The 27,612-nt window shown below is 35.4% G+C and overlaps 1 protein-coding gene across 10 annotated transcripts in view; it reads left to right on the forward strand.

Annotated features, from left to right (window-relative positions):
• Glurib (Glutamate receptor IB) overlaps positions 1-27,088 on the forward strand; it is a 210,071-nt gene extending 182,983 nt beyond the window's left edge. For 6 of the 10 annotated variants that reach the window (XM_070313997.1, XM_070313996.1, XM_070313995.1 and 3 more), the window contains 16 exons: positions 6,972-7,104; positions 8,351-8,471; positions 10,735-10,896; positions 12,269-12,484; positions 13,576-13,683; positions 13,991-14,101; positions 14,193-14,313; positions 14,923-15,017; positions 15,808-16,031; positions 17,211-17,423; positions 20,628-20,826; positions 20,940-21,184; positions 22,962-23,208; positions 23,529-23,603; positions 25,162-25,221; positions 26,918-27,088. In XM_070313997.1, the coding sequence (XP_070170098.1) occupies positions 6,972-7,104; positions 8,351-8,471; positions 10,735-10,896; positions 12,269-12,484; positions 13,576-13,683; positions 13,991-14,101; positions 14,193-14,313; positions 14,923-15,017; positions 15,808-16,031; positions 17,211-17,423; positions 20,628-20,826; positions 20,940-21,184; positions 22,962-23,208; positions 23,529-23,603; positions 25,162-25,221; positions 26,918-26,992 (2,405 nt within the window). In that variant the 3' untranslated portion in view covers positions 26,993-27,088. Of the gene's footprint in view, positions 1-6,971; positions 7,105-8,350; positions 8,472-10,734; positions 10,897-12,268; positions 12,485-13,575; positions 13,684-13,990; positions 14,102-14,192; positions 14,314-14,922; positions 15,018-15,807; positions 16,032-17,210; positions 17,424-20,627; positions 20,827-20,939; positions 21,185-22,961; positions 23,209-23,528; positions 23,604-24,636; positions 24,692-25,161; positions 25,414-26,917 lie in introns of those variants that run through there. The other 4 variants (XR_011448445.1, XM_070313992.1, XM_070313993.1 and 1 more) reach the window with 4 other exon arrangements.
• The last annotated feature ends 524 nt before the right edge of the window (positions 27,089-27,612 follow it).

A 27,612-nucleotide genomic window follows, 5' to 3' on the forward strand; every position in this document is an offset into this window, starting at 1 on the left:
CGTGAGAGTGAAATTATCTGAAGGACGCGGATTTCGGAAGACACCCGGTAGAGAGAATGGATTCTCCCTTATTCCGTCTCCGTTGCGCGTAACAAGACATCTTCCGCTTTAAGCTCAGCCTGTCGTACATAGATACAATCAGACATCGGTCGATCCTAGTCCCGTCGCGACGCGGGGATGGCTTGTTTCGCCCATCGCGACATTAGTTTCCGGCAGTCTCGACGGCATTTTCGTCTGCAAGTACGCGACACGAGAAACCGCTGGTCATCCACTCGTACGAAGGATGCAGACGGGATTGCTCGCGCACCGTACCGGATTAACTGCCGCGTGCCTGCCCGAGGGACGTCTTATGCCATCGCAGATGGTTGCGTTTGCGTCTACACGTAAACGTCGTCGGGTTATACGCGATTTCGCAATGTGCGAATAGATTAGTATGATACGAATCTTTGTACGCGTTTCAAAAATATGGATAGATTCAAGATTTATATTCAATTGTCAAAAATATATCGTCTCTGTATACTATTTCTATTTCTATCGTATGTATGTCGCTGATATTTTGTAGGATAAAAATAATATTATTACGATATTATTGTGATAATTTGAGAAGAAAAATTGATTATTGATTAATTATAAAAAAGTACTCAATTTTCATTATTATCATATTATGGAACCGTAATAATTTAATTGGCAATTTCTGCATACGGAAATAAAATTTCAATTACAATCGATGCGATGAAAACGACGCTAATTGCGAAGAACATGGTTCAAGTTTGCGCAAAAAGAAGTTTACGTCGAAGTTGGAAAGCGGTGCAACGCGGGTTGCTCAAATGCTTCCTAAGGCATCCACCCGCTCCAGAAGTAGTTCCGACTTCTATTTAGTGTAAGTCGGGCGAAAATAAGTTACGAGAAATGGACGAGAAGGAGAGAACGCGGCGGCGTGTTTGTCCCAGCGACGTCGCACTTAAGTACATAACAACCGATACGAGGCGCCAGAATCAAATTATCACGCCTGCAAAGATAGTTATCGAATAAAAAGGTTATTGAAGCATTTATTGGCTACAACAGTCTCAGAAGAACGCCTCGAAGGAAAAAGTCCTCGACCGAACTCCCTCAACGACAATCCGATGCGCGAGAAAACTTTAAACGGTTATTCTTTTAAAAAGAGAAAGAGGGAGGGAAAAAAAATTTTTCTTTGTATCAAAATCTTGACTTAAAAGCATTGATAAACTTTAATATTCAATAACAAATAAACAACGCATGCGACAAAAGTTCAAAAATAAAAATAAACAAGAATAAATAAAGATAAACGAGAATAAAGAAGAATAAATAAAGAGAAATAAGAATAAACAAGATCGTTAGTTGATATAATGCAGCTCGAAGTTGCGGAACTTATTTTATTTTACGATTTTTCAACTATAGCAACTTAAAATACATTTAGTTATTTGTAAATATCTTGTGCTCTGCTTATTAATTACGTCCGACCAATTTTCGCAATGTTACAATATAGTTTGGAATTTAATTCACTCTCTGCAGCTTAATTTATATATTGTACTTTTATCGATTGCTTCTTTCAATAATGCAACGAACCAAAGAGAAATTTCAAATTTTAATCGGCTTTGGTTAACTTGAGCATAAAGGAATTAAGCCAGCTCCGATTAGAAAGTACATTTCTTGTTAAATTTATAATCATTTGTCTATTATTATAAAACTGAAAAGAGGCAATATTTTCATAACCAGCAGTATCGCAATTTCGACGTTACATCAATTATATAGCATCAATTATAAAGCTAGGGAATTTAAATCAAATGAAGACTATCAAATGCTCGGAAGCCAAACGTGCCAATTGAAACTACGGTCGAATGAATTTCCACAAAGATCATTTTTCGCAATTAGTTTTTCAATTTATGAACAAACCGCCACGAGTTGTCTCGAAGAAATCGTTTCGAACTAGGTGCATTACAATCTAAATACAACGCGTGAAATATCAAAAAAAGATGGCATTAATTATACAAGTTTGAAGATATTATTTGTATATCTATAATTTGTAGAACGTATAATAAAATGTTTTGCGACAAAACCGTCGCTAGTAGCAGAGATATTTCCAGATTATCTGCTACATTGAAAGAAAAAGAGAAAACTGTTCTCGTCTACCATTCGCGCAAATATTACAATCGTCGCGATGCGTACAACCGTGACACCCGGGCACATATATATGGTAGGTAGATTCGCACTTCTCCGTTCGCTTTCTGTACCTGCCGATCGACATCGGCGACGCGTCGATAATTAGTCGTCCCGTAGCTGCGAATGGGACACGGAAGTCGGCAGGTCGCTTCGTGATTCGGAACATATTGAATGTCACCGGGTACAATTGGATTGCATCTTGTCATGGCTTCACGCGTACCTGATAGCTTCAAGTCAATTTCTTTGTACGGTGAATTGTACGAAATAAGTATTCGAGGGTGCTTGAACGATATTAAAACTACAAATATAAAGCGTTCCGTTACGCGAAAAATATAAATTACAATGATTACATGTCAAGATATGTTATTTAAAAAAAAAAGAAAATGTAAAGTGCGATTTGATTATATATATGTTGTAATTCAAAATTTGTCACATGGAGGGGAAACTGGGGCTGATTGCCCATAGGGGTAAGTACTAGGGGATTAATCGTCGATAACTTTGCACGAATGCACCCTCCTTCACGCCAAAATTCACTGTAGAAGTAAGCATTCCTCCTCCTCCTTCAATTACGTCAAATACGATGCCGCATGTCATTATAGAGTGATAGAAGTATATCGAAAAATCGATTACGCAAGTAAATATTTTTTTTTACAGATTTTTTGTTTTCGCGTTTTATATAGCTACAAAAGAATAAGTGTTACGTCACTATTTTAGAGTTTGTTTATTAGACAAGCGATTGGGACCATTGTTGTTTAGATCCATAAATACAATATTTAAAAGTTAGATAAAGAATTGAAATAAAAATAGCCATTCGGGATTTGTCTAATTACACGTTTGAGATATTACAATATAACGATTAAACTTATTTGTTATAAGGAAGAATGTAATATTATTATTTAAAAAGAAGATTATATTTTTTTCTTATAAATATGGATTTTTATCTTTTATTTGTTAAAGAATTTGTTTAGTTCATTTATATAATTGACATTTGATTTTAAAATATGACTTATGCTTTGAGAAATAATTAATACTTTGCAATAAAACAACTTCTTTAATATTGTACTATTTTATTATCGTTGAGTTAAGCTGCAAATAACATATTCCCAATTGATTGCATTTCTATATTGTCAACCTGCACCATATTGTAAGTCAACCAAGCCCGAATCATGAGGTTGATTGACCAGCGTGAAATAAAATATTCAAATATATTAATTATCATCAAATTAAACTAATTTTAAGAATTTAATCCGATAACCAAATATACGTCTTACCGAAAATAATAATTCCTACAATGATATTTCTTTCATGTATTTTATTAAAAATGAAATACTGAAAGATTGACATGTCAGCCCCGGTCTCACCTATTAATTCTCGTGCAAAATTGGATTTAAAAAAAAAAAAAATAGTAATATAAATCTACTTTGAGCAGGCACAACATAATAAATTTAGAATTCAAATTTCATTGTTTAATCAACACGATTCTCATATATGAAAAGATATTTAATTAATCTTTCATAAAGAAAAACTATCGTACATCTATTTGTACGTATCAGTAAATTTTGAATCAAAGTATATGGAACATTATTTTAATCTAGAGACTCCTTGCTAATATTTTTTACGCAACTGAAAGACCAAATAAACTTCTTAGTGCACCGTAAATAGTCTAAGTTCGCGATAGAGTAGGATCGTCGTTGCGAATGAAACCAACGATACATGAAAGCCTCGCCTCGGGAGAGCCACCGGTTCTCTAAAGTTTCAAAATTATTATTTACTTCGCACGCGTATGTGGATCCGTATCCTCTGACAATATGAATATTGTGCTCACGTACGCTTTACAAACGAGCATCGGGGCTTCAAAGTCAGCCTCACGATTATCGTCGTCTCTTGTACTCGCTAGGAGTCGAGTGTAACAGCTAAAGGGATCATATATACACGGCTTGCACACAGTGTCTGAAACACGCCGAGTAACGAGGCAGTTTATATGAGTTTCCGGTATACGTACGGATAAATTGTGCGTTCGTCGATAAACTTTTCTACGACGCAAAGAAATCTGATATTAAAGTTTGACAAGAAAATGTAAATTCGCGTAATTAAAAACTCTCTCCGTTACGTCAACACGGTATATCGTACGCTCGACGCAAATCCATCGCGACAGCTTGTCATGTTAATCTGGTGCAATCAAATTCTGACATCGCTGAATCATTTTTGCTTCGTCTCTCCGTTAGAAATTTCTCTCTGTTTTAGAAAATCCAAAGAGAAATAATTGACCATGACGTAATTAGAAATAGGTCGTGTAGTATTACGTATAACAGAATATTTAATTTACCTAGAATATTATTTTTGAGAATTTTATTTTTATACAATACACTTTACAAATACTATTCAATCAATATTTAATTTATAAATGATAAGGGCATATTTTGCGCTGATTCATATATTCTTTCGTTTCTTAAACTACCTATTGACAACTCAAATATAGAGCAATGAGTGGGAAAAAAAAAAGTGATTTTCCAACTAGATGTCGGTGACTGTGCCAGAGTCATCGCTGAAAGAAAAATGCGACGAAAGGTTTGGAATTGAAGTGGAAATGGTATTCGTGAGAAAGCAATGGTACTCATCGGAATGTCAAGTTCTTTTGTAACGCTCGAACCAACATATATGTACGCTTGTAGTTTTAAATTCGCGCTCGTTAACCAGATCTTTCTCATGCCTGACGATGGAGAAGATATATAGCAATACGAGATATACACGTTTTACCCGTACCATGTTTTCTGCATCCGACTTCTCATTAACCTACGTTATTACTTTTCATTTTCTTGCTTATCATGGTTTTTTTTTTAATTACAAAAGCAAATATTTTTATTTAATTTTAAAGAGAGAGAGAGAGAGAAATATATAAATCGTTTAAAATATAAAAATAAATAAATTAATTGATAAAATAATAATAATATTAATAATATCAAAAAATTTACAGCCAAAAAGAGTTTTCTTTTTTCTACAATATATAATATATTTCAACCCGCAGTTTAAAACATATATAGTATAAAATAATTTTCAAAAATAAATTTTAATTTCTGACTCTTTCACATATAAAATTGCTCCTGTATTAAAAATTTTTGCAATTTTTATATATATTTTGGACAAATATGTATACACCTATTATAAATGTTACAACTATGTATTGTATGCATGCCAAGTTTTGTTTTTCACGAAGTAGATATCGCTTACGGAGGAATGTTAAGAAACGCATTTAAGAATCACGGAACACCCAGCTCTTTACATATTTCTCTCTGATGTGAATGCTCTCTCTTCTCTTTCGTATAGTTATTCTTTTTCAATATTCCGTCGCGATGTTCGGAAGCATCGTTTCGCAATCTTGCCAATCTTTCTTCCCGCTGGTATTTTCCTGGTTGCCGATGTTTTTTCATCGCAGAACCGCGAGGAAAAATTCTTTACGCCATAACTCATCGCGCGTCTACAATGTGCAATACGCAACCGTAACTTACGCGCCGAATAATCGCGATCGTAAAAATAATGACGAGTACGAGGGTTCGAGCGCATCGTTATCCTAGGGCAAATGGCCCCCAGAAGTGTGTGCCCGAAGGATAGGCGGTTAAAACGCGTTGGCGCACGATTTGGGGATGAAATAACGACTAAAATAGCGCTCCTCTATTTTGTAACAGATCATGCCGTAGATTCCTCCGAATTTACGAGATGTCCGATCAGAATCTAGCCCCGTGAACTCTGCTCGTTTCCCGTTGTGCCTCGCAGCATGCGCGTGAACATCTACTGATATTTGATCGTATCTCACGATAACATACTGCATATAATTCGAATAGTTCTGTATATTTGCCAGAAACAGTGGGCGTGCAATATGCATATATTCGTATGATTATACGTGTTTATGGATCTGTAAATATATATATTTGAGCATCCGTAAAAACTGTGAGAATCCATCAAAATCTATCTACGGATTTAGCAACTTATGAAGAGATACTCTCTAGTTCTCACACACAACTATATTTTATACATATAAAATGATATTTGGAGCGATATATTTTAAGCGACTATTATGTTTCAATTTTCTATGCAATGTATTTTTCAAGTAGAACGAACATTGAAGAACCGACGTGAAGAAACGGAAAATGAGAAAGAAAGACAATTACCAGAAATACCATAGCTACTTGAAAACCAATTTCTTAAGGACTGTTCAAAAAGAACAATAGACTATTTCTTTTATAAGACATGAATATTGTGACTTCCTTATTTTTGTATTTTTTAGCTTATTCTCATATTATATTATTATATTACACTTTTATAATTTAAAACGGAATAATAATGCTACATAAAAGTATGTACATACAAGTATATATATCGAACATCCATATTCGTAGAAATATAGAATCAAATCTCCCTATTCTAGAGAATGCATCACAATTTTGACATCGTAGTAACAACGAGTCGTATACGCATAACTGCGGCGCCGATTAAATTTTGTCATTGCCAAAAATACGAGGCGGGTCAAATGGAACGATCTACGGGGTACTCTCTATAACTTAGATACGCAGCCTGTAGACAGGCGATATTTCACACTGCGCGAGAAACCGCAGACTGAACAGAGGCTGCCAATGAATTACGACATGGTCTATGTAACGCGCAATCGTGCGTATGTAATTTTCGGAAGACGCACACATCGGCGAGTGGTAACCCGAGCCTATGTCGAACCCATGTAGCGCGGGACGAGCGTATAAGCGTTTCCTATAATTTAATTAAACACTCGTGGATTTCAGGACTGCTCAGGTTGCAGCAAATTTATCAGGGCTTGAAACCAGGCAACGAGTCCTTTCAAGTCGAAACCGTCAAGAGAATACAGAATATATCAGAGGCGATTGATTTTCTACGGAGTCTTGAGGAACTTAACCGGTGAGTACTCTCTCGCTGAAATATGGACAGGGTGTCCCCAATTTAAATTCCGCAAAACTTCAAGAACGTGTAGGGAACCGAAAAACTAAGATAAGAAGTCGTTTAGAGGTTTGCTCGTTTTTGCTCCATTTTAGAGAAAATTGCAAAAATTCAATCTCCCATTGTCAGTTGCTCTCTCGAGTCGATTGGCACCGAATAAACTTTCTGCTTCGAGATTTCTTACATATGTAAACACTTGTTGTTATTACGGTGCCAATCAATTCAAGAGAGCAATTAAGAGACCGAATCATAGATGCGGTGCGCCAAATATCACTAGAACAATGTCTAGCTGCAATTAATGAGGTCAGTGCTAGATGTAATGCTTGCATTGCTGCAAGAGAGCAACATTTTGAACAATATCTGCGTTAAATAGATAATAACATAAATAAAATGTAAATAAATAAGTAAGAAAATGAAAACTTGTTTTATTTCTTTTTTTTTGTGATTCTCCAAAATGGAGCGAAAAGGAGCAAATCTCTAAAGGACTTTCCGTCTTAGCTTTTCGACCCCCTACACGCTCCTGAAATTTTGCCATTTAATTTGGGAACATCCTGTATATATAACATACGTGTAAAAGAAATATGAAGCTCTTTGCTAAAAACATTTTCGAATTAGTACTTGATATACCTATACTGTATATACTTGACTACAATACATATATTTTGGATCGCAAGACAAATTTCAAGTTTTCTCACGTCTTCTTTCTGTGAGAATAAAAGAGAATGCAATTGTAATACCAGGTTTATATCTATGCTCGGTAATGCTTTGACAACAATTGTTATTTTCCTGCAAATAGCGCACTGTGACAATGTGATGAATAAGATTGGCCATAGCGCGAGTTGCCGTGCAACTTGGCACTAACAATTCACCAGCGGCTACGCATTCGTGCGATGCAAGTAATCAACAACAGCGAGTAATTGCCATGACGGTAGTTTGAATCGACCGGATATAGTAGTAGTTGCCGAAAACAACAGCGTTATTACAAATTGCCATACAATATCCAATTATTACAAACGAAATGAGCATGGAAACTTCGCGGTGCATCGATCAAATGCGACAAAGCCGCACGTTAACGCGACGATGAATTGTGGTGAAGCAGCGCGCGTGACTTATGTATCCCTTTTCCGTTGAAAAACTCAATATCGCGCATAAATTTTTTTCTCGTCATTTCGAATAATTCATCTCGAACATGTTAAAATTTTTTTAGATGGAGTAATAAATACGTCGTGCTCGACTGTCCGACGGATATGGCGAAGGATATTGTTGTGAGCCATGTAAGGGATATAGCTTTGGGAAAAAGAACGTATCATTATCTGCTGAGTGGCTTGGTAAGTTGTGAAATAAAACTCTCTTTTGTAGTTAATTTTTCCAAGTCCTATTATCCGAACGAAACTTTTCGGATCAAGAACGATCGAATAATTATTCCTAAATTACATATTTACATTTAGTCAAATACATAAAAACAACTATTAAGAAAGTTAAATGTCGCATAAAAAATGCTTTATATTTGATGTAATTATACATCGTAAAGAAAAGGAAGAAAATATTGGAAATTGAATATTTCATAAGGAATAATTTAAGCTTAAAATAAATAAACAACTTTTCTATTACACACATCATATATGTAATATAAATGAGATGTTTCTTTTTTATTTAAATAAATTGTTAATTTTTATCGACAAGTTTCTCCAGCTTGGAGAATATTCGGTATGCAAAATAATGACTTTCGCTTTACTACGCGAAAGTGCTCTCGCTTGTACACCGTCTGGTGTTCGGGATTAATTCGCAGCATGCCGAAATATTCGAAACAACCGAGAACCCGTCGCTCAAACTGACACGAAACGCTCCCATCGTGGGAGGGCAAGATCTTCGTCTCCTCCGTACTTTAGAATTTAGAGGACAGTTTGCTTGTGTTTAGCGGCTTCCACAGCGAGTTGCTGCGGAAGAACAGGCGGCATTACACTCCGACGACGGCGAAGATAGTTGTACATATACCTGCATGTACATCTCTAGTGTTCCGTTCTCTACGAGGCACCACCATTGTCATTTATCGCGTCGTTCTCGAAACGGTTGCTCAGCGCCAACAAGGCGTAGACGTGTCGATTCGCACATTTTCCCGCTTTCCGCAATTCTCATCCTTTGCCTCTTACTTCCTCCTCTTTTTCACGTTCATCGACTTGACGATTCAATGATCGGAAGACGATTGCTGACGACGATTTAACTAGCTCCTAATATGTAAATCTCTATTTATGAATCCACAAAATTCCAGTCTTTTACTTAGATAAAATAGAAAAGCTATGTTTAATATAAGATAAAATTAAAACTCTTTTCGATCTTTTAAACTTGTTAGTTACAACATAGTTAAAGGATAAATATTTCTTAAAAGCTTGTCATATTATATTTTATAAATATATTTATGAAATATGGAGAATTTATTAATAAATCTCATATTTGTTGAAGTTATATATTATTTTATGTTTATTCATATCCATCGTATTTATTTTTTCAATATTTTAAGCTCGGATTTTTAAGGCTAATAGTTGCTCAACAACTAGGGAAGCTGGATATTACAAAACTTTATCCGCTCCCTAACCGCAGATGCAAAAGTTCAAAAGTCAACGCGGCGGACGCGGTGATATCAGACCGACAAATTAAACTGGTAACACGCCGAACTCATTCGCGACGAAGTTAAACACGCGTACAACATTAACACAGCGGCCATGTATTATCTTCAGTCGCTTGATGGATGATGGTAGATGGGGCCGCGTAGTAGTTAAAGTAGCGAACGGATCAGCCCGTAGCTGGGAAAGACAGATCCGAGATCTAATAATAATATCCATATAATCAGATATCGGATATTATCGGTTGAATTTTGCGAACGAAAAGCTATTGTCGTTTGTTACGAGTGTTTGCAAGAATTTTCTTTTCGATATCATACTATTGCCGTTTCTAGCATCCTCGAGCGAAATCTGTTCTTGTTTTTCACAATATGATCGTTACTTTAACGATCGCGAAAATAAGTAATCTCAATTTTAATTGGACTTATTATTTTTCAAGTATTAATGCGCGCTTACGACGGCTAAACGCAGACGTATCAATTTTCCTTCCCCTCTTGCCTTCTCATCTCGTTCAAAAGAACTACCCCGCGTTAACGCGCGTCGCTCATAATACCCGCGACATAACAACGCAATATCAGCGTAAAACTAAAGCGAGAGCTGCATTCGAGCTCGAGTAATTAAATACGACGGCAGATCCGAATTGGAATCGAGGCATCTCAGTCCCATTAAGTTTTTCATAAGGAACAAAGGAAACGCGGTAATAACGCGCCGTAATAATATAACTGTGACTCGAGTGCCTGTTCTCGAGTCGACTTTGAAGATACGACGAAAGATCAAGGACCTCGTTGTCGCGCGGATGCTTTTCGCTATATACCGTCTCCTTAGAGCGTCGAGGGCGGAAAGGAGTAAGATAACAACTTTTTATCACGCAAGCGAACGAGAATACGCATCTGCGCATCTAACAGACTCCAACACACACTCTCATTCGCATTTCCATCATATATCAATATCCCGTGTGTTTCGTTGTAATCAGATAATGGACGACCGATGGGAGAGCGAGGTGATCGAGTTCGGCGCCATCAACATCACGGGATTTCGCATCGTCGATGTCACTCGACCTCACGTCAAGGACTTCCTGGCCGGCTGGCATCGCCACGACCCCGCCATATCTCAAGCCGGTCGTGAATCCATTTCCGTATGTATATATATATTGTATATATATATATATATATCTACGGTATATATCCAGCATCTCTCCCATGAGACTCCATCGTCCTTTTTTCTCACGTCTGTCCTCCGCCGACGTCGGCTTCTCGCCACTTGCACAGTTTGCGTCCAGGGAGAAAACTGTGGCTTCGTGCAAAATCCACGTTCCTCGAGTGCAGCGATTTTCTCCCGGTGGATCGAATACCTTCTCAGGTTTCTTCGACGTCCTCGAGTATCCATCGTCGGCAAGTTCCTCATACGAGGAAACTAGAATCAAACAAGAATCGTCGTATGGTCCGTTAGCGCGCGCGCGTTCTTTCTCTCTCGTTCGGGTGCTTCTGTTTATGTACAGCGGCTTGAGACCAAACTTGTTAAACTGCACCCGCATGTAGAAGCTTGGACTTTTCAGCCCGTTTATAAAGTGCCGCTCGCTCGACCGTACCGCGCGAACCGTGTTTCACGTTTCTCTTAATGACTTTTCTTCCGTCCGCGCGTTAACATTTTTTTCCCAGAGATTCTTGTATAGATCCAACAAAAAGTAACCAGTGTTTAACGGTGCACGGCGACACAACTCTCTAGTACATACGATCACATGTCTTGTACGAAACACTTTTTCCTCTCACGATAATCATTAGGTCGACCAAATTAATTGGAATAAAACACTGTAGAAATACGATGCTTTTATGTTTTATCATTAAGAAATATTGTCGCAATTACTCGGATCGAGTTTATGGTTATTGCATGTTTTCTTTTTCTTTTTTCTTCTTTGTTTCTTCTTGCCAGCTTCGCGAAATCGCAGTATTGAGAAATATATTCGATTATTTTGCACGATTTTTGCTGTATCACAAAATGGGGCGTCTATAATCCTTAAAACGGGATTCCTGGGTAAGGTTGGCTAGCGTAGTATCTATGGATCTAAAAGCTCTCTGGGAGAACAGGCTGCATGCAATCTAATGCAACGATTATCGTGCTCGATCGTTATATTCAGCGAGCACCGAGCGCGGTTTTCCAACACTGGCGAAGTGCCCGAGGTACTCTAAGTCTCCGCAAATTTACGTACATCTCAACGTAACGATGAATCCCTTTCTCGATCTCGCCAAATTCTTGATCCTATCGGAGAACGAGATTCTATGCATGAGAGATAAAGATTCAAAAAATTCTTTTTCGCAATTCTTTTCCCGTTTTTTGTTTTCAAAAATCAATACATTATATTAAACGACAAAAAAAAAGAAGACAAAGAGAGAGAGAAAGTTCGTTTCCTATTTTTTTTTTCTTTTTTTCTCCAACTTCGTGTGTGAAAATCGATACACTTATATATAGATTCTGTCCAAAGTAATTTATTGTACATGTGTCAAAATTAGGCTCAAGCCGCTCTGATGTATGACGCCGTGTTCGTCTTGGTTGAAGCCTTCAACAAGCTTTTGAGAAAGAGAACCGACAAAAGTAATACACGACGTATAGGAACTCCGAGTAGTAATCAGCCCATAAACGGAACAAAAACTTTGGATTGCTACAACAATCGCGGCTGGGTCACTCCGTGGGAATATGGTGACAAAATCTCGAAATTTTTGAGAAAGGTAAATCAATTTTCTTGATAACAATACAATAATATTCACACGACATTTTCATCATTATTGTAAATTAAATTTAAATATAGGTATGTATAAATAAATATATACATATAATAATTATCTATTCATATAATTTTTTATAATTTTTCCTATGATTATAATATCTTTAGCTCGACGAATTACCCATTATAATCCATTACCCATTGAATTAAATAAATACGCGATTTAGCATTAATTTCTGCGTGCTAAATTTTGAATTTCTACTATCGACTTTTGATTCGATATGGTCACGCATTATTATATAACGCGATATTATCAGAATTTATATTTTAATAATATGCGAACGTGATAGATAATATACGCACAATCGCGCGTAAATAATTTGTTTTCAAATTCCCGAGATGCAATTCAGAGGGGTACTCAATATGTTGCGAAATACCGTGGCGACCGAAATTGCCAGGGACCCTCCTCCACGTATCTCTGCTCTTGACAGTAATTGGCGGTTATTCCGACTCTAACGGAATTCCTGCGTTCGCGTCAAATAGTCCTCCGTCATTCCGCCCTTACATATACATGTCGTTATTCTTGTATCCCTATTTTTTTGTTTTTTTTTTTTATTCAACTACCGTTTAACAATTTGTCATGTCAATGTTAAATTCGTTGACAACAAAAAATATATTGTAATAAAAAAGTTACAGTCAACACGATTTTTTCCGATAAATTCTAATAGATGTTATTTTGGCTTTCATTTAAATAATATCTTTCTTGCTTTTAAATCTCTTTATTAAATGATAATTTAATTGGAAATATTTTGCTTATTATTTTCATAAACTAATTATTAACATTAATGTAGGAAAGTTTATTTATTTTTATATTTATTATATATTAATTATTGCAAAATATATTTTGATAAAAAATTTGTCACTAAAGGCATATTATGTGTGATGATCTATATTATTTTTTATCTGTAATATTTTATATTTTTTCTTTTATTCTCGTAAAAATATGTAATAACGACTAAATATACATCATAATATTTATTATTACAATTATATATAAATATAGGAAATACGCGATTAAAATTTATTTACTTGCAGGTTGAGATCGAAGGACTGACAGGAGAGATACGATTCAACGACGATGGTCGACGACAGAATTATACGCTTCACGTCGTCGAGATGACTGTCAATAGCGCTATGGTAAAAGTGAGTCTTTATATTTCATAAAAAATATATGCGAATAATTATTTGATGTTATATGATGTATACATACACACATTCACAAAATAAAATATTTATGTATAACTCATACGTAAGTCGAAATTTTTTGATGCGAATAACTTTTTTAACTTGTTTCAATTAAGCTATTGTTTTCCACAAATAAACATCTGCATATAATATAGTTTCTATCGTACTTCTTTGTTATATCTGAAATTCTCTTCTTATGCAAACTCGCAATATCTATTCCAACAGATTCACATTAAGAGAACTGCGACATGATTTATTGTTGTAGGTCGCCGAGTGGACCGATGAAGCTGGTTTTCAAGCCATAGCCGCAAAATATGTGCGTCTTCGTCCGCATGAAGTTGAGAAGAATAAAACTTACATCGTTACTACGATAATGGTAAGTCTCATAAAATAATTTTTTTTCTTTTTTTAAATTAATTCGTGCATGATTAAGATTAATAATCTGTATTATAATTTTGATTGTATAGAACGAACCTTACATAATGAAGAGAATGTCGGATACGGGTGAAGTATTAGTTGGAAATGACAGTTATGAAGGATATTGTAAAGACTTGGCTGATCTCATCGCCAAAAAATTAGGCATATCATGTAAGTTTATAATAGCGAATAATTGTTGCCGCGTAAAAGATTTGTTGCTTCTTTTAAAAAATACATTAATACATTAACACATAAGATTAATTAATGGTGATTAAATATTTATAAAAAATTATAAAGTTTAAATTAAATTTATATATGCTATAAAACTTCAATACATACAATATTTATAACATCAAAGCGAACAATTTAATTATTGTATTATTGCAAAGTTAAATAATCAATTAATAAAAAATATAATTTATCTTTTTGGAATTTGTTTAATATTTATATTGGAATTTAATACGATATACTAAAATAATGATAAAGGAGGAAGGAACTGCAGTTTTTATTTGAATATTGTACGCCTGTTTTCAAAGAATTCTTAATTATTAACGCTAGCGATTCTCATTCAACTCCTATTCCGAGAATTCATAATTCAAGGAAAAAAATCACTTTTATTATAGGCAAAATTTGCCGAAGTCAAACCCACCTAAAACCTAGAAAATATATCTAAAAGATGTAACGAAGCCTCTTCCGCGCGCGGAATCGATAATGGAAAAAGTTCCGCGAAAGAAATGGTGTTTCGCGCGCCTCGTAAAGTACTTTCTTACGAATTTTCAGACGAGCTGCGGATCGTGAAGGACGGAAAATACGGCACGGAAAACCCGGACGTTCCGAGCGGCTGGGACGGCATGGTCGGGGAGCTTATCAGAAAGGTAAGTTCCGGTAATTTCGTTGTATCTGCCACATCCTCAACGCGAAACGCTTTTTCCTCTCCCGAAACCGGTTCCCCCCGGAAGTTTACGCGAAAAGACGCCTCAAGTGATTGAATCCAGCTTCTCACAAGAGGAGAATATTGATCGCCGCGCGCGATTGCAGTCGAGATGGTCTACCAAGAAGCTGTTTTATCTCTTGATAGCGAGTTTGAATCTATTCCACTAGATGCCCCGAGCTTGCAAGCTCGTCAATCGTTAACCGATTTTAAGCTCCATCTCGTGAGAACTTTGAATAAGCCCAAAGCGACTGAGCTTTTAGTTGCATCTCATGTAGGTACGCTGTAGGAGCTTCTGCCATTTCGAAGATATTTGAAATAGTAAGAAGAAAATAATGGAGTTGAGAAGTGTATCATAAAATATAGAATTTTTTAAATATGCAATACTAATTTCTCTTTTATTTGTATAATTTAAATAGCTACACGATCATAAATATAATAATTAAAGAATAAAAATATTACAGAATTAAGATAACTATTAATCACATATTACATACAATTATCGTAATAAAATGTGCTGCAGAAATTATATATATACATTATCATATTTAGTTATTGACATATAAAGTACTGAGCTATTTAAAAAAAAAATTTCATATCTCTTTAAAGTTCATTTTTAAATCAACGTTTATTATATAATCTATCGAGTTTTTAAATTAAATTATTTAAAAATTAATGTTTTATTATCTTCTGATATTATGATATTTGTATCAGTTATTCTACTTGATTTGCAGGAAGCCGATATAGCGATTGCTCCCATAACCATCACCTCTGAACGGGAACGCGTGATCGATTTTAGTAAACCGTTTATGTCTCTCGGCATCAGCATTATGATAAAAAAACCCATCAAACAAAAATCCGGTGTCTTCAGTTTTCTGAATCCGCTGAGCAAGGAGATCTGGGTGTGCGTCATTTTTTCCTACATCGCAGTTTCTATCGTCCTGTTTATTGTGTCGAGGTAAGAAACTTTTTATCGAGAGACTTGTCATTTTTTTACAAGCAATATACAGTTAAAATACATTCTTAAATTAAATATAATAACGCGAATCAACATGCAATGCTTATCTTTCTTTTTTACATTAATGATCGTCGAAACATGTTTTATTACATCACTTTAACTCTATAGTTAAACTAATTTTGGGAAAATAAGCTAATGCATTTCTCCTTTTGTTCCATCAAGTGAATTAATGTCGATTCACATTAATAACATTAATTAGAGTCGCAAAGAGAGAATCCATTCACTTTTACGCTAGCTGTATAGACCTTGTGCTTACTGCCACAATTACGTGTCAAGGTGCGGCAATTACAGGTGCATTTATCGCGATGTGATCGGCAAAATATGTCGACACGCCGTAATATGTTCTCGTTGCGCTCTTTTATCCTATGCTACGCTATTTATGTCTCTTACCTTACACAATCGCGATCGAACGGAACCGTCCCGATGAAAAGTCGCTATCAAATATTAATGTATGAAAATAAAAAAAAAATTATGTATTCTAAATTGCTCGTTAATTTTGCATTGATATAGAGGAAATTTCGACGAAACGTTTACGAGAGCTCTCGATCTTTAACGAAGGCATAATGAGCAAGCCGAAAAAGTTTTTAGCTTCTTAATTAATGAGACTCTTTGAACGCCAACATTTAAGACTTGGTATGGATTTTTGCTGATGCATACGACGCGCGTCATATTACTTGAGAAAAAAACAAGATTTAATTGTATTATCTTGCGTCATAATTATGGGCAATTCTTGTGACTTATCAATATTGGCAGACAACCGTCTGTTGCATACTGTTGTAAAACCATTTATTTATTCACGTGATCAACTAGAACACGCAATCTTACCGGGTTTATGTAGAATACCAATATTTACATTTTAATTAATAGCGACAGTCACGCATTTTTCAATAACTATAAACTCAGTATAGAAAGATATGTATGTGTGTATTATATATAATATATATAATAATATATAATTTACCTATATTCTATAATATGGCTAGACTAGAAAATTTCTACAGGAAATGTTGATCTTTTAGACATCTTTAATGATTTATTAAATTAGACATCGTTTAATCATTTTTAATGATTTCCTCTAACGACTCTCTCTCTAATTTTTCCCCTTTTTTAATGATATAGATTTTCGCCGTACGAGTGGAGAGTCCTCACTATTAGCGGTAGTACGGATTCAGCTATTAGCGGACGAAACGATCCCAGTTTGCAACATCCGCATACGCCGCAAGGTTCACCCCACGTGCCAACTTCCAGCATGGCCAACGACTTCAGTATCGTAAATAGCCTCTGGTTCGCTCTGGCGGCGTTTATGCAACAGGGCTGCGATATCTCGCCCAGGTAAACATGCCTCGCGTTATTAATTTCCGACAGTAATTAACGTTTGGTCGTGGGTGAAAAGACGCTCCTGTTATAAGTTCACCGTTTAATTTTTTTTTTTTAATTACCGAATTTAATGTCGGCTTATGTCCATGCCACAAGCTTTTAATTTTTTAATGAATGACGCTCGCGTATCGAAGAATCTTTTCCTATCTAATTGCTAATTGCATATATATTGCGGTGATAATTGCTATATACTGTGGCACGTGGAAGCAGATCAGATTCAACTCGTAAAATTCGTAGTTATTGTTAGACACAAATTCGTGTTTTCTTTTTGACATTTTACTTATTCGATTGTTTCCGATATTACAATTATCAATGTTTTTTTTTTTTTTTAATAACATTAAACTTGTGTCTCTGTTTCATCAAAAATTAATTTTACAAAATTTGTTTTTGTCAATCAATTTTAGCAGAAATTTAATTTAAAGTTCAATTATCGGGATATTGGAAACCGAAACAAATACATACTGCAATTTCATATTTGCAGAAAAAATATCTCACATTGTCATCAAAGAATTCGACATTTAAAAAATGCATTAGCATGAGAGTATTCGTGTAAATAAAGCATGTGCAACGGTGCAATTTCGCGATTAGCCGTGAGATTCGGGTGCGTTTAGATATTTATCTGGAAACTGGCTCATGGATATGAACAAATGAAGAGAATCAAGAAGAAAGAGAAAAAGAGAAACAGAGAGAGAAAGAAAGAGAGGGAAAGTGACCGGCGCGCGCAAGTGGCTCTCCCACGTTCTTCTCGGCTAATTATAGCCACCCACTCTTGCCTCCCTCTGTTTCCGTTTCCGCAGTATAAGCGCAGGTAAGTACATAAAGGCACAGGGAGAATAGCTCCCTTTACCCGGGATAGGTCGAGCGTACAGCCCAGTAATAGGATGAATCGGGCAAGATTCTATAAAAGCTCTCCGGTTGACGCTTAAAATCTCTCGTGTAAATTGTTAAAGCGCAGGTGGACATTTGACTTAAAAAAGGCTCTTACAACATTTTGTGTTAAATATGGCTAAATTAACAATCTTACAATTAATTAAATTAATTAATTAAATTGTGCGTATATGTATATATATAAATTAATTAATTATAAATTTGTATATGCAATTTGCATAATAAAAAGATCAAAATGATATTCGCAATAAAATTGCCTTATCGCGAAGGGCGTAATTTAGACCGGCCCGATTATGGCCGCGCGAGACCAGACTCATTTGAATAAAGTGTACTACACGTGTAAAAATTCCAGACGTGACACATATTTATGACGTATGATCGACCATGTGACACGTATTTGTGACACGTATGATCGACCACGTATTTATTTGCACATCCTTTAATACTTTGTAAGCAAGCTTTATTTCACATGCTTTAATGCACGTACTTTATTTTACGCGATAATTTTTTTTCATATGTATCGTATCAGATTTGATTTTATAAAATTATACGTCGATCCGTCAAATGAATTGGAGAAAAGTTCAAAAAACATCTTTTTATAAATTAAAAAAAAATATATATATATATCATGTATAATATGTCAAAGAGTTAACAATAAATAAATCGAGTAAGAAATAGTAAAATAAGACAAGAAATTCTTCTCTCTTTTAATTAAGGAGTTATAAATTATGGAAGTGGTCTTTGTGAAAGTTGGGTATATTAAAGAACCAAAGAGAAGGATTTCTTTTGGCTGTTTTATAGCTTGAAAAATTTTACATTTTTAAATTAACTATCCTTCAAAGAGCGTCTGAGACTTATATGTTCCGAGATATATATATCACAATTTTCTTGAATTTCAATCTTATGACAATTCTTGATGCACAAAAGTTACCGTTTTTAGAGATATATTATAATTAGTGTTGCTTTGAAACGTCCCCGGCTATATATTTCTTGGCATATAACGCTGCAGATTAGATAATGATTTCGAGCTAAACACTTCAGGCTATGAACAAGTACCACATCAATAAACAAAGCATAATTTGCTCGCATATTCGAAACATTCTAACTGGATAGGGAAGTTCAGCATGAATAGAACATTCACGTGACAGTGCTATATCGTGCTTTAGAGCATATTGCGCATACATGATAAAATTTATATCACATTTTTCTTCAAGTATCTAACATATGCACGCAATTAATATGCATAATGCATTTGTTAGTTTTATATATAAAATATATATATATATATATATATATATATATTTACACTTTTTATTGAAATTTAAATATCTTTTCTCTTGAATAATGTTCCATTATTTGCTTTCTACTTTTACATCTTTAAAATAATTTGGGCAATATGTGCTAAGAATATAACTTGCCACTTATTTTATCAGACTTATTAAAAAGCAAAACGAGTAATATTAAATTATCATTTGTTTCTACTACAGTTAAATTCGAAACGAGATAATAGTATGTTAATTTCTATTTTTTTTAAATTTTTTATTCTTATTTTTGCAGCCTGATAATATTAGCGCTATGATATTCTAATATAACATGAAACTCGCAGATTGGGGAACATCGTCTCACAAAACTACATACATTCCTATCGAGTCGCGACAAAAGTGAACGCGCGCGTTTTGCCGTTTACGCGAAGCAGACCGCATGCTCACTCCGAAACTGGGTCTCGATTAATTTACATTTGGCTGTATCCAGTGCACCACCCCATTCTACTAGCTCTCTTGATTAATGGTTTAAATATTCGCGTGGCGGCGATATGAATTGTAAATTTCGTGGAACCTGCCCAAGTGGCCACCATCCCTCCTGCCCTCCTTCTCTATGTTTCTCGTTCCCTTCTCCTTCGGTCACTCTCTCGCCCGCTCTTGATGCTTATCTTTCGCAGATCCGATTTAAGGCAATATGAGCAGACATAATTAAGGATCTCCATCGAATTTTTGGTTCGCGAATATCTTGTTTATAATTTTGATTGCAGCGAGATTGGAAGAATGATCACGTCTAAGATGCGTGATAGACAAATAAAATAAACGCTCTTTAATTTTAAATTAGCATCATGATACGCACGCGTTGCGTTTCAATTCACTGCAATGAAAGAAGGAATTTTATGTGGGGACTTTACTAAATATTTAAGTCTCTATATATATATTATGTTTACAATAACCGTTTGTGTTATTTGGTTGTTTTAAAATTATAATCTCCGAATAATTTGATCAACAGATCCATATCTGGCCGCATAGCCGGTAGCGTCTGGTGGTTTTTCACTTTGATTTTAATATGCTCCTACACCGCAAATCTCGCTGCATTTTTAACCATCGAGAGAATGGTCACGCCAATTAACTCACCCGAGGATTTAGCGGCGCAGACGGAAATCCAGTATGGCACTCTCGCTCATGGCTCTACGATGGATTTTTTTCGAGTGAGTATTCACGAGCAGTGTCTTTTACGTAATTTCGTATCACGAGCGTTTATTAAATTTTAATGCGCATTTAGCAAACGAATTGACATTCATTTCCTCATTTGTCTGAATAGAAATCTCAGATCGGTCTCTATAGTAAAATGTGGGAGTTTATGAATTCGCGGAAGCACGTGTTCGTAAAATCGTACGAGGATGGAATACAAAGAGTGAGAGCGAGTAAGGGCAAATACGCACTTTTAATCGAAAGCCCGACGAATGACTACATCAACGAGAGGGAGCCTTGCGACACAATGAAGGTCGGAAGAAATCTCGATGCGAAGGGATTCGGTGTCGCGACACCCTTAGGATCCCCTCTCAGGTAAGGAAATCACATATAATTGAAGCCTCACATAATAAATACTAATGAACGTCAACAAAAGTTATTATTTTCATTCTTTTAAATTTTATTAAGATACTATGAAGCACAAAAAAACAATTTTAATTGATCACAATTTCAATTAATAATGGTTGTTATAAATGCAATATATTTTTTTCTGTATATATATCATCTTTCTTTGTATATCGTCATCAATATTCTAGCATGATAAGTTACTCGTTGCATGAATTAGTATGAATTTTACACCTACGTTAACAATTTACTCGCCGCTTCTCGTCAGACGACGGTGACAGAGAAGACACTTGATATATTTTCGTCGAACAAACAAGAGAGAGTAGATAATTAAGGTGGTTTTGTAGTCATCATGGTGAAACAAAGATTCTCTAGTACATTTTCTCTCTTACTCTCTTTACCACTCTTTCATGCGAACACTTTGCCTTTGTCTCTTTCGAAGCTTTTTGCTCCTCGTTCCGCCGTGTTCGGAATGTTATCGCACATCATTACGCGCAATTAGCATAGAAAAACTCGTACCCTCTTTTCCATGCCATTAACTGTTAAGGAACACGTTTACCATCGACCAACACCATTTCGTATCATGTTTCGACAGCGTGTTAACACAATCCAACCTTTTCTCTACAAGCCAGATGCGTTCGCTCTTTCATTTTACATTTACCAATTTTATATTTTTTCAAGCAAAACTAGCCCCGCAGTAATTCTTTTTAGTTAATCTTTTTACTGAAATAATGATGTGAATTTTAATTTGATTATTATGTTTTAATTTTATAATTTATTGGTTAATAATTATTGGCTTCTCAAATAAACAACATGTCAAAATATGAAAATGTCTTTACCTGCTTATTTTTTGGATGCATATATAATATATATTTATTAACATAACTTAGAAGTGTCACAATTTTTTAAAGAATTATAAAGATTATTTTTCTTTGCGATTTAATAAGAAAGGAAAATCATGAAATCACCCAATGAAATCCGGTATGTTAATCTGCTGAAACTTTACAAGTGTAGGAATAAAATTTACGTTGTAACTCTAATCATATTCTTACAGTTAAATTTTTTTGTAATTAAACAAACTAAAAAAATATATAAATAAATTTGTTACTTTAATCTTTATAATGTGACTAGAGTAAAAGTGCCGCTGCGACGGTAATACGCGCAAATTTGCATGTTATTGATTTTTTAACCGCGCGACCCTTGACGTTTCGTGTAACGTTTCGATCTCGCCCCCGAGGCTCACGCGCCGTCTTTGGATCGTTGAAGCAACAGCGAATAGATAATTGGAGGCAGTATGCAAACAGCAGCTTCATTATGTCTATACACATATCGACAGATAATACATTGTGACTTTATTGTAATCTTATTTTCCAACGTCTACCATTGTTCTACTTCTTCTCGTAGATTGAAGCAAAAACTTTAAAGAACCGATATTCCTCGAAAACCTTATAATTAAAGAAACTTTCTCCCTAACTTTTTTCAAACAAATCTTGTTAGACGCATTGCCATTATACTTGGATTGCCATTGTTCTTCGATTACTTATTTGCACATAATTAGATCGTACTTTGATCGTACATATCTCGTACTCTGATATATCTGATATCGCAAAGATACCTGATAGGAAATTTTATTATAAAAATAACACATTTTCACAGATTACGATATTTTCTCCGCAACTCGTGTAGCATATATTTGATGGCATTTTCATGTGACGATGATATGATTCCATAAACTTGACGGCGACAGGGATCCCATAAACTTGGCGGTACTGTCACTGAAGGAAAATGGAGAACTGGCAAAGCTAGTCGAACGATGGTGGTACGAAAGGACAGAATGCAGACACGGTGATAAGCCAGATGCTACCAGAAACGAATTATCGCTGAGCAACGTAGCGGGAATATTTTATATTCTCATCGGTGGTCTCCTTCTGGCGCTCGCCGTAGCTCTCTTGGAATTCTGCTACAAGTCGCACACAGAAGCGACGAGAGCGAAGGTAATGAGATGCCGTGAAACGTAGGGGATATAATTTTATACATTCCCCTGTTATATATATATACTTTATATCATAAAAAACAAGGCAAACTCAGACAAATTAAGTTATTAAATTAAAAAATTATTTTTTGTAACGCGATAGAAAATTTTCTTTTAAAAATAGACGGTCAATAGTTTATATAATTATATAATGCTGACTGTATTATTTATAAGATCTGGATATACTAATTCAACAATCTCGCTGAATAATTGTGTAATCGCAAAACTTTTATAAAGAGAAAGATTATTTATCATTTACATGAAATGCTATTCTTTTTTTAGATACCACTGTCAGACGCGATGAAGGCGAAAGCACGACTAACCATCGGCGGTGGTCGCGATTTCGACAATGGACGGGTAAGTGATAATAATCAAATTTTTTATTATATTCGCATATGCATATTCGCATACGGTATCAGTAGAGATTGTTTGGCAAGAGACGCTTCGATTAAACGTTCCGCCGATCCAAGAAAAATAAAACAATATTACATTAAGCACATCCAATAAATAATATTTAACGACATTTGCTTCCTGCTCAAACATTTGCTTAATATTACATGCGCGTGTCAAATTGCTAGGTAAATTAAATGCAGCAAATATTGTGTTTGCTACGATTAATAATAATAATAACAAAATTGTGCGTATAGTTGATTCATTCAATGTATCATACGAACATGTAATTAGCATTGAACAAACTATTAGCTGTATAATATTATCTGCGATACAAACAGACGCGAATATCTCTCTGTCAAATTACATACTAATTATTGAATTCTTTGTTTAATTATTGCGTTAATTCTGTAAGAAGAAGAAAGATACCCCGGTGCATAGAGCTCTCGATCGGCGGTGCGTCTCGTCGCGCAATTACTTCGGTCTCGAACCAAAGGTATTGATGTATATCATAAAACATACATTCGCAACAAGAGCATCGTACATTATACATACGCATATATACATGTACGAAACCAATACATTATATTTATACATATAGATGAACGGCATAGAGTACGCTTGGCATGTAGTTAGCAGCGTAAACGTTTGACACACACTATCGTTTAGTTACGCCGGACTCAAGCTGGCTACATTTAATGTCCTAGAGTTTCAGCCTCAGTGCCGAAGAGAACGATCGACCGGAGGACTGAGTGACCGATCGATACATATATATATATTGACATACATATATTGTTACATATATATGTATATACATATATATATATCTACATATGTATGCGTACGTGCGTGCGATGTGTGCAGCTGGCTGGATGTATTGCGCTCTTTTCTGTTTCTCTCTTCTACTCGGTGGACGTACGGAGGGGGAGGGGGGGGGGGGCGTAAAAATTTGCTCGTTTGCGTTTGCGTTTCGTTCTACTTTGGGTTTTTGTCTCTCTAGTGGTACGGACTGCAGAGTTAGACGGAGGATGCATGCGCCTTTCCCGGGACCATATGTGAGTACTCTCGCCCTTAATTTTAATCCCATTTTGCACATCTTGCTTTTTCTCCTAATTCTATTGCATGTTCTCTTCTCACTTTCTCTTTCGCTTTCTACGTCGGAAGCTTTTGCATGATATTGTCGCGGCTTGGCTTTAAATCACACCATTACAAAAAATCCTGTAACGTTATCCGTCTTTCGAGGAGGGATAAATCGATGTTCGTTATACACATATACATACTTTTCTTCGTAAATCGATTTAAACTAGTGATTAGTCGTAAAAAATACCATGAATAATTTTAGCGATACATATTGAATTTATTATTATGCAATAAGAATGACTTATCAATACTACTAGCTTTGATACAAGTTTGCATAAATATGTACATATATAAAGAAAAAGAAAGAGAAATAAGTAGGGGCTTAAAAAAATCTTGAGATCTTCACAGAATTTCCTATCTTTTGTAACACTGATTCCTTTCACAGCGCGGGAAGAAGCGAGTACTGGCTGCGGAGGTACCAACTTTGACTACGTTCGCGCCGAAGGTATGACACTGAAGGGACCATGGTGCATCAAGAGCCCCACAGGAAATTTTTTGAAGATCTCAAATTTTTTTTTTTTTTTTTTACCTCCCTACGTTGCTACGTCAGTGTGTGGATATGTCTGCACGGTGTATCCTTTGCGCTCCTCTTTCAAATTTGAATAGTACCTAGTTGAATATATATATATATATATATATATATATATATATATATGCCAAAAAAGTTGCTTTTCTCTCGAATTTTTCGCAGCTGCTTAATATTAATATTTGTTGTTAATATTAAGTTTGTGTTTTCCAATTTTAACAATCTTCCGCAAATATAATCTTTAATATATGTTAATAAGCAATAAATATTCATTAATTGATGTTACAAATTAATACATTCAATTTTTAACGACTCGTTAAAAATAAAATCTAGAAATTTGACAAAGTATGTGTCTCGAAGAAGATTGATAAAGTTGACCATAAAGTTTAATATTTTATCAATAGCATCAGTATAAATGTTACTATAGTACTATTATAGATATGACTGTAAAATCTCCGTTTTATACGTCAGTCGATTATTTTACGTGTACTGTCAAATTCTTTATCCCAAATTTTTCTCCACACTTACTCGCTTAGTGCTTCCTTTATCAAGGTACCGATCTTTCTCTTAGGATCACTCGCGCTCGTTTGAGTAAATTTCTCGAATAAATCACACAGCAAACACACAGCACATAGCCTTTTTTTAAATTTATTATGCAAAATTATAAACGAGTGTGATAAATATATAAATAGCGTGAATTCGGGATCACTTTGTTATCTCTTTGTGTCTTAAGTGTACATATGTTCGATCGATCGTCTATCCACGAAATAAGACAAAGAAAAACTCATTTATGCGTAGATACTTCTGTCTTGGGAAACTATGACACTCACAATATCTCATAATCATCATTGCTATGATTTGTCGTACGCTTTCAATTTCTTTATCCGGTATTAATTTAAAAAAAATTAAAACGAAAGATTGTGCGAATTAATTCCGACTTTACATCAATGGCACAGTAATTGCTATTGCAAACAAGAATAAAATATCCGCACATCTACATCTACTGAATTAGAGATGCATAGTAGCTAATGGCATTAAGTCATACGTTGCAAAATCTGAATTGAAAAAGGGAAGATGTAGAATAATAGATATCATTCACGATAGAAAAATCGCCTATATAATCTTGCAATTTTACACATAATTCTTGTCATGAACCACCGCCGAAAATTTTGTCGCATATAAAATTCTTATCTTTTGTCAATGTGTATGTATGTCTGGGCTAGTATACCGTCGCATATAGCTCAGTTTCCAGATTATCCAAACACGATCGGTTATTAAAACTGTCAATATTTGCATTAATTAAGATTCTTAATTTATAATAACATATTAACGTTAATTGTTATTCAAAAAATCTAATTAATGGGAAAAAGTAATCAATGCATCCAAATTTTATTTTTAGGAAAAAGAATCTCAGCAACAAATCGAATAGGTAAAAATAAAAAAATAAGACAGTGTTTCAAAAAAGATTTAAAGAAAAAATGGTAATATACTCCGTTTATTATTTTAATTCAAAATGTAATCTACATATAATCGGTCTTCGGTGATAATCGAGAAACTGCGATAGGGTATTAGCTCAAACGAGCCTAACGTTAAACATCGACATTAAAATTTCCAGTACTACGCTCCAGCAAACGCGATTGGGAATACCGAGGGCGATCAGGTACACAGCAATACACATACCCAGGTGTAAATCATTACTTGGAGAGCCCGAGCGACGGATCGCCTGCTAATTCGCTGCCCACACCCCCGCCGCCACCGCTGGTGGCACCCCCGCCGCCACCCCCGCCGCCCAGGAGACCACGGAGGAGCGTGACCTTCGCGGAATCGCCACCGAAGAGCCCGAAGAAGAAGAGCCCGAAGTACATTTTTCAGCGAAAGCTCAGCATCGCGGCGCTCGACGTAGCGGTACCCTGGACGCCGGCGTCACCGCGACACTGGTCCGGCCTCAACGATAAGCCGGAATACATTACGTAAATGCCAAAACGAACAAAGGCAATGATTGGCGTCTTCCCGTTATGATGATCTTGGAGCTGTTGGAGTATCGCTGCGCTGAGATAACGCACTCGAGTCACGACGAGGTAGCTTTCCTCTTACAATATTGCCCAGACATTTTTCAGAATAATCCTAATTCGAGTAATGAAGCAATTGGAACATGGAAACACTGATATTTTTATAGAGCAATAATTATAAGATTTTGTATGATTCTAAGAAATCGAAAAAAAAAAACGAAAAAATTGTCTCTCTGTGCTATAATATTTTTAACGTAATACTGAATGGTCCTGTAGCCGTCTCCACGAATGATGCGTTATA

Source organism: Polyergus mexicanus, unplaced genomic scaffold (assembly GCF_030449975.1).
Source record: "Polyergus mexicanus isolate NDT 795.1 unplaced genomic scaffold, iyPolMexi1.0 SCAF_26, whole genome shotgun sequence".
Classification (NCBI taxonomy): Eukaryota; Metazoa; Arthropoda; class Insecta; order Hymenoptera; family Formicidae; genus Polyergus; species Polyergus mexicanus.